Genomic DNA, 8,471 nt, shown 5'->3' with positions numbered 1-8,471 from the left:
GGGCAACCTCTTCCAGTGTTTCACCACCCTCAGTGGTAAAATTTTTCTTCCTTATATCTAGTCTAAATCTACTCCCCTTTAGTTTAAAGCCATTCCCCCTTGTTGTTGCAACACGCCCTGCTAAAAAGTTTGCCGCCATCTTTTTTTATAAGCCCCCTTTAAGTACTGATAGGCTGCAACAAGGTCTCCCCAAAGCCTTCCCTTCTCTAGGCTGAACAACCCCAGCTCTCTCAGCCTTTCTTCATAGGAGAGGTGTTCCATCCCCCTGATCATTTTCATGGCCCTCTTCTGGACCCGCTCCAACAGGTCCATGTCTTTCCTGTGCTGAGGGCTCCAGAGCTGGACACAGTACTCCAGGTGGGGTCTCACCAGAGCAGAGTAGAGGGGCAGAATCACCTCCCTCGACCTGCTGGCCACGCTTCTTTTGATGCAGCGTTTTATACACTTCTGTCATGGTGCTTTAAAATACTTTCTTTTAAAAATCTTGTTTGTATGTTAGAGATTAGAGTTGATGTATCAAACTAGTTAAATGACTTTGTTCAACCCCATAGTTAAAAACTAACAAGTTAAGATTTGTTTAGCTCTTCTGAATTCATGCATGCTGATGAAGTAATTCAGTCAGAAGTGAGCAAACATCACAAATTATTTTGCTAAAAGACATATGTAATTGTATCTTAGATGGTTTTATTCGAAAATACCCATTAATCACACTTTTTAATTGCTTGATGGCCTGTCACATGAAACTTCCATTCTGGAGTTTCCAGAAGCTGATGAGTTGCCTAGGGTTTGAGCTGGCCTCTTAGTTTCCAATCTTTTCCAAATAATCTGGGACTTGAGTCCACAAAGGCTTTTTCCTGCTTCTGATCATCCTTTCTAAAGAGTTAGCTGTAGGGCCCTTAGTTCAGTTTTCTTAGCTTCTTTGATTAACTGCTGTTATTCTTACAAGTGTGTCCAGTAGCTGTGGAGAATAAAGAGCTTCCTTTAAAGCTAGGAACACTTATTTTCATCCAACTACCACTTTCAGTACCACTGACACATCACTGTTGAACACTCACTGTAGGGATTCTGGGATTAGTAGCAATTCTCCTGAGATGTTAGGTAGCAGTGCAGATCCCTCGATGTGCTTCTTCCACCAAACTATGTCCTCTGGTTCCAACAGTCCCATTGCACAACATCACTGAATGAAGGATGAAGTATTTTATTCTTAGTGCAGGTGTAAGGTTTGCCTCAGGAGGCTTTTCTTGCACAGAATGAGATGCTTTAAAAGAAATTATTCTGAACAGGCACAGGAAATAGCTGTTGTGAGAAATGTCATATGCGTTCCATTAAATTCTACTGTGAACCTATTGTGGTGTTTTCTTTTGCCTTATAGGAAGGATAAAAGAAATACTGAAGTGTCCTTTTCTCCAATTAAGTAAGTTCATATCCTTTCACACATTGTTTTCTGAGCTCAAGTGATATTTGCAAAACTTACTCTGAACCCTGATACTTGTTTTCTGTGCAGTTTTATATAGAATTTTGCAGTATTAATTCTTCATGGAATTTAAAGACTCCAGCCTGCAGACTAAAAATAATCATATTGATCGAGACATCTAGAGCTGCCGCAGGGATTTGAGTGCTTGCTTTATGGATCGCTATTAGATACACAAATGCTCCACGTAGTTTTGAAAAACAGGATGTTTGGATGAAATGTAGGCTTCTGTGCCCGTTGAGGAAACAATCCAAACTGTTGATAAAGTGCACATAACCAAAATTCTGCACTGTGGCCTAAATTTTCCTTTGCTTTATGACTACTTTGTGCTGAGCCATTAGTTCAGGTAATGTTGAGATTGTAAAAGTTGGCCATGGGAGGGTAACCACAATATATTGGAAGTCCCAGGCAGTGCAATTGAATCACACTATTGGTTCTTGCACCAATTTTTCTATTGATGGAAAGGCGTGGCCGGAGCATCTCATGAAGTCCCACCTGTGTAGACTTTGATAGTTGACATAAAATACACCAGGGAATGGGGCCAATCTGATGGAAGCACAGAGGCGGCTGACTGACCCTTCTGTGATATTCTTCTCCTGAAGGATGTGCTATTATCTCCTTGGTTTAACAGATCAGCTCAATGCTATGCTTGATATCCTGTCCCCTGTAAACGCACAGTTTTGTGGCTGCTACTAACAGTCATGCTTTCATTCTTAGATTCACGTAGTGAAAAATACAGCTGCATGTGTCTAATCAACCTTTTTTTCTTCCCCCCACCCTCCCCTGAAGAGTCAAGAAGTAAGTAAAGCATGCTTTCTAACACATTAACTGAATTCATGGTTTGTTTACCTAATACCAGTTACCAACACATGACTTTTCTCATCGTAGATCAAAAATGATTAAAGTGGAGAACTTTGAGTCCTACTTTAAGAAGCAGCAAGCAGACTCCAACTGTGGTTTTGCTGAAGAGTATGAGGTATGTGCCCTCAGTGGAGAGAGCTTCATGACAAACATTTTTGGAAAGGCAAATTAGCTTTCCTATGGAGTGTATGTGAGGCTTACTGAAGGGGAAGAGAAGGGACCTTTATTATAGAGATTATTAAGCTGCATGTATAGCCTTCCCTTCCCTGATTCAGCTCCAAATTTAGTTGAAATGCATGATAAATACTTCACATACTGAACCGTTATCTCTACCTGTGAGCTTATAGCACGGCCTGCTGCTCGGAGCTCTCACCAGAGCCAGGATCTCCAGAGTCCTTGCCCTAGTTGCACTACAGAGTTAGCCTAGGGAAAGCTATTTAACTTTTCTGCGCGTTGTTTTTTTAATCTTGTTTTTGTTTTTCTACGCAGCAAGATAGGTGTCTTGCTAATATCACTGAGTCCTTGAATGTATAGGTGTGATCTGCAAATCACACCTGTGAATAGCTCGAAGGAGCAGTCAGAGAAACAGCATTATGATTTCCTTAGTGACCACAACTGTTTTTCTATGAAATGTGCTAAAGCTCAATTGTTATAAGGTACAAAAGACAGGAATCAAGTGTTAATAAGGATTCTGTGTTGTCATGTCTGCTGTTAAAGAATCTCATTTTTTTTTCATCTCCTTGAACCTATCAATTGACCTTCTTTCCAGATCAAATTCTGTTCCTTTTATTGTACTTTGCAGGCTGGTGCTCCGCCTTGCCTTCCTCTCAGATTTTGCTTCCTTCAGTCCTTTCGTGATGTACTTGCTCCTTTTCTCCCTGTAACGTCTGCAAAGCTTACGCTAAGTAGTTCACTGCCTTGGGGTCAGAATGAGTGTGCAGTTGATGTCAGTGTCTGCAAAACTGTTTCTGGGTTTTAAATACACTACTATTCCTACATTCTGTATTAATCCCTCCTCTAGCTGGTTTGCCACTGTTGCCCTCCCACTCTGTAAAAAGCTGATTTTTATTGTCATTTATTCCAGTTAACATGCCTACTTTTACAGCAAAGGCCAAGAGTGTTTGGAGTATTTGTCTGTTTGTCATGTGTGTATGATTCCTAAACCAGAACCAGGTGCTCACGAATCCTCCTTTTATTGTAGGAACTCAAGTCAGCTGGTGTTCATCAGCCCAAATTTGCTGCTGAACTTGCGGAGAACAGGGGAAAAAATAGATACAACAACGTCTTACCATGTGAGTTACTCTCTTTGGTTTTGTATCTTCTACTGGTTGAGTTTTTAGGTGAAAAACCTTGGGTTTGGCTAATCTGTCTTTAATAGTACCCAGAGGTTTCAAAGAGGGATTAATGTTGTCAGTTTCCAAATGAATGAATTTGGGCTGCTGCTTTCCCAAAATCACTGTATAAGCAAACCTAAAGAGCTTTCCCTCAAGAACGTTCCCTAAAGTTCCCAAAGTTTCCCTCAAGAAAGCTCCTTACAGAACTTTCCCTTAATTAAATAATTTTAGTTTTCCATTTGTGAGAAACTTGCAGTCCAGATTGAAAAAACAAGAGGTTAACGATTAACTACGGACAGACAAATGTGCAGAGCTATGAGAAATATTAAGACTCTGCTGGCCAGCTTTGCAGACAGACTAAGAGCTGAAGCCCTGCCAAGCTGTCTGTGGGCACCCCGACGTAGCAGAGTGTAAGAAGGAATTGGAAGGTGAACAGTGGCGGGTACTTAGGGATGCTTTGGAGGAAAAACATCAGCTGCAATGGCAGCAGGAGACAAATTACCTAGTTTTCTCCAGTAATTAAAACTATAGTACATTTCACGTTGGATTAAAAAATACACAAATATGGAAAAACAAACCATGTTTAAAAAAAAAAAAAAATCTGAGTATTCTGAATTTTTATTCTGGTCACTCATTTTTAAGAAGTCTTTCATTATAAAAATTCTAAACTACTGCTATTTATGATTCCTAAAGTTATATCCTTATTCTTAACATGCACATTGTTCTAAAACACCTTTTATTTAGAAACTATGCATTAATTAAGCAGTAATTTGCTGAAAGGTTCTAGTTCTAAAATTCATAACTTTCTATTCCTTTTTTTCTTTCTGCAGATGATATTTCTCGTGTTAAACTTTCAGATCAAAGCTCTGCAACTGATGATTATATTAATGCAAACTATATGCCTGTAAGTGCTTCATTAGTTGAAATGAGATATAACGTGTATTTTTATGATGCAGGCTTAACAGGTCATAATGGTGTTTAAAATTGGCTTTTTTTGTCTCATTGATACAAGTGTGTGTGTATTTTGTGTTTTTTCTTCTTCTTAGGGCTATAACTCAAAGAAGGCATTTATTGCTGCACAGGGTCCTTTACCCGATACTATAGAAGACTTCTGGCACATGATTTGGGAAAAGAATATCTACTCTATTGTTATGTTGACAAAATGTGTTGAACAAGGCCGGGTATGTTTTTATTAAAACTGAACTGTCTCTTGAAGATGACTGGATCTCTTCTAATTTTGTTGTTACCCTAGTAGGTTGGAGACTGACCACTTTCTTTTAACAACCATTCACTTACTAGAAGACTGTTTTCTAAATTAAATAAGCCCAATCTTTTTAGCTTTTTCCCATTTTTGTCTGCTGACTACCAGAATAGATTGTCTCTATAGGAGAGTTGTGGAATCGCTATCTTTTAAGGGTGGGTTCTTCTCCCGAAAGAATGGTTTTGGCAGAGCTTCTCCTGCTTTGGGATAGTCTATTGGGAAGGGCGACAAGCTTTCTAGCCCTGCTTCAGCTGGTGTGTTATTTAAAACTGTCAGTTGCTTCGTTTCTGTGTGTATTGTGTCTAACCTTGTAACTCTCTTTTTAGACAAAATGTGAGCAATACTGGCCAGACAAACAATCCAAGAGCTATGGTGACATTATTGTGACAATGGTCTCAGAGATTGTCCTTCCAGAATGGACAATAAGGGACTTCACTGTAGAAAAGGTGAGTACCCCCTCAGTTGTTCGTTGTGTATAAGTATCTCTAGAAGTGGTTTATCGTATCACTGTGACTTCACAGGTCAAGCAACACTGGAGTGACAGAATATAGTAATTTCACTAAAACTTAATCAAATTCAAAGTTATCTGAGGGAAAAGGACAAGAGTGGTTTATTTTAATTTGAGGCTTTGATTGGTCTGCTTTCTGCCAAAAATCTGATTTAAAATTGTTCACACTATTTACTGACAATGAGATTCCTGTGATATTTATGTATATGCATTTGCTCATATGCCCTGGCTTCCCACAACAGTGTGTTAGTAACATATCCAGAGGTGGGCATGAGTTGTCAGTAAGACCCTCCCTGTGGCAGAAAGGGATCTGCCAGCAAAATCCAGCCTGCTAATGGGAATTACCGATTGTCCCATCAGTGAACCTGCAGCTCATGGTTTCCCTGAGACTTGCACCAAAACTTGTGCTTATGCAGATACTTGTAATATCTGCTAGACTGAACAATTAGCCCCATCTCTCTCAGCAAATGTAATGCAGCAGAGATCTTGGAGTAAAGTGAAAGGTAAAAGGAAACTATTTCAAAGTATTCTCTACCAGAGCGGAAGGGAGCGGGAAACTGAAATATCATTGATCAAATTACTGCACAGTTTGTAACAGGCATCTCTAACGAAGCTGAGCTTTGCCCAGTACATACAGCAGGAACCCTGCTGTTGCTCCTCTAAAGCCTATTTTCTTTTGTCTTTAATGTGTATTCATCTAGTCCAACACACCAGAGAGCCACACAGTGCGCCAGTTCCATTTCACCTCCTGGCCAGATCATGGAGTGCCGGAGGCAACAGACCTTCTCATCAACTTTAGACACCTTGTTCATGAGTACAGCAGTCAAAATCCAGTCGACTCTCCTACTCTGGTGCACTGCAGGTAGGAAGAACGTGTTTCTGTTAGACACGCTTTTTCTTGTGGCTTTTTTAAGAACAATTCTTTTTCAATTTGATTTAAAAAAAAAAAAAAGTCTCTTTGCTTAAGAACATAGGCTATTCACCCTGCTGAATTAAAGCCTTTGCCCTGTGCTTCAGAAACATAGCAATGCTATGTAGGTAGCAAAGTACATGATACAAAATGGCATTAGAACAGACAGTCTCTCCTAGCCTGGAAAACTTAGCTGAAAAAGTTGCCCTTTCCAGTGCTTTTATATGTAATCTTGTGCAAGTGCAAGGCTGGGAAGCCCCGAAGCGTGTCCTCCCTCCCTCTTAGTGATGGTAAGAACCACCCCGGTGGACTGCAGAGACTTGTAATACCTGTGCCACTGAAATAATAGAAAGCATCTTACTAGCTTCACTGGCTTTTCGTCAGGCCACCGGTGAGCAGGTGGTTGAGAGAAAGCAGTAAATAGCTTCCCCGTGTCATTGCAGTGCTGGTGTCGGGAGGACAGGGACTTTCATTGCCATTGACCGCCTGATTCAGCAGATTGAAATGGAGAATACTGTGGATGTGTATGGAGTGGTATATGATCTTCGCATGCACCGACCTTTAATGGTGCAAACAGAGGTAAGGCTGTCTTTCATCCAGCAGCATGTTTTTCAAATGGCCATAATAATCCAGGAGAGGTGGATTCAAGATGTAGCTCAGAATTACAGAAAGATGAGATATTAAGGAGCAATCTGAAATTGCTCTTTATTTAACTTCCCTCCTTCCTGTCTCATCTCTTCCCACAACAGTAGTTGCAGCCAGGGGCTGTAGTATATCCAAGCAATCTCTTTACAGAGTACTTTGTAGTACTGGCATTTGCAGCTGGAAAGAATAAAATCGTGAAAAAGTTTTTTTGCAGCTTGTTTTACCCATGTGAGTTTTATCTTTATAGCTGTGAGCCAGAATTATCATTTCAAGTGGTCTCAGTGTGCATCTTTTCTTTTGTGTTCTGCAGGAACACATGTGTTCCTGCTGAAATTATCACTTTGATCCAAAAAGGTGTGTGGATTAACTCAAGCTGATTTGGAAAAGGCTGTAAAATCTCCATCATGAAAGTCTTTTAAGAGGGTGTTAGGCATGACAGTAAATTTGATCCTAGTTTTTTATGGGGGGTTGATCAGATGACATCATGAGGTCCTTTCCAGCCCGATTTTCTATGAACTGTACATACAACTTCTAAAAAATACTCTGTGATAACATTCAGCACAGTGCATCCAAAAACCAAAACCTATATTCAGGAGCAGAATTACTTCCAAAATCAGGTATTTTCTAGAAATATATTACCCTCATTTTTCTTTCTCCCATCAGGACCAGTACGTTTTCCTAAATCAGTGTGTTATGGATATTATTAGATCACAGAAAGACAAGAAAACCGATCTTATTTACCAGAACATGACAGCAATGGCAATCTATGAAAATTTCACACCTGGGCCAGGCTTCGGGAAGGCCAATGGCTACCACGCATAGTCTGGAAGGAATGCAGTGTCTCCAGGAGGTGTTATCTGCGCATAGGAAAGGGAGATGTTCTACTCATGTTTTCCAGGATTGTGTGCAGTATCTCACGTCTGGCTTCTCCAGTTCTATCTGCATTCAAAGATGTGATCTACAGGAGGAAAAACAATGCTGGCAGGAGCTGCAGATTATATTAAAAAAACAAAACAAACAAGCAAAACTAAAGTTAACAGAGGAATCTCGCTTTTTCTTGGGAATTTAACAGTGCTGATAGGTGAAATAGCATTTGCAGTATGAATGGTGAACTAGAATTTAAATATTAAAATAATAACACAAGCTTTTTATTACAATTTTATATGATTTCATTTACAGACACCAGGCTTGTGGGCTGTTTTAATATATTTAATTATAAGTTTCAGGAACATATTTTATCTACTGTATCTGGTTACTTAGCTAATAGATATGTGCCTCTGATTTTTTTTTTTCTGTGTTCCTTTTTATTTAAAAAAGGAGTACAAACAGCTCCTTCAAATGGACGTTTATACTTGGAAATTGTGCCTTTTCTAGTTGCTACTCTAGAAAAAAAAACAGCAGAGATTCTATTTTTGTACTGAAACTCTTAATGAGAACACAGATTTTTAAATAAGGCTTATGTCAAACTTAACTGTAGTTGC

General features: G+C 39.6%; 1 protein-coding gene across 1 annotated transcript in view; it reads left to right on the top strand.

The window, feature by feature from the left end:
• Positions 1-7,916, top strand: part of PTPRJ (protein tyrosine phosphatase, receptor type J) — a 27,991-nt gene extending 20,075 nt beyond the window's left edge. The window contains exons 14-23 of the mRNA XM_009288883.1: positions 1,373-1,414; positions 2,261-2,269; positions 2,360-2,447; positions 3,534-3,624; positions 4,497-4,570; positions 4,713-4,847; positions 5,254-5,373; positions 6,137-6,297; positions 6,789-6,924; positions 7,654-7,916. Of these exons, the coding sequence (XP_009287158.1) occupies positions 1,373-1,414; positions 2,261-2,269; positions 2,360-2,447; positions 3,534-3,624; positions 4,497-4,570; positions 4,713-4,847; positions 5,254-5,373; positions 6,137-6,297; positions 6,789-6,924; positions 7,654-7,812 (1,015 nt within the window). The 3' untranslated portion in view covers positions 7,813-7,916. The remainder of the gene's footprint in view (positions 1-1,372; positions 1,415-2,260; positions 2,270-2,359; positions 2,448-3,533; positions 3,625-4,496; positions 4,571-4,712; positions 4,848-5,253; positions 5,374-6,136; positions 6,298-6,788; positions 6,925-7,653) is intronic.
• Positions 7,917-8,471: the final 555 nt, after the last annotated feature.

Source organism: Aptenodytes forsteri, unplaced genomic scaffold (assembly GCF_000699145.1).
Source record: "Aptenodytes forsteri isolate BGI_AS27 unplaced genomic scaffold, ASM69914v1 Scaffold8, whole genome shotgun sequence".
Taxonomy (NCBI): domain Eukaryota; kingdom Metazoa; phylum Chordata; class Aves; order Sphenisciformes; family Spheniscidae; genus Aptenodytes; species Aptenodytes forsteri.
Note: the sequence above shows the minus strand (reverse complement) of the source record. Positions and strands in the feature narration are given on the sequence as shown.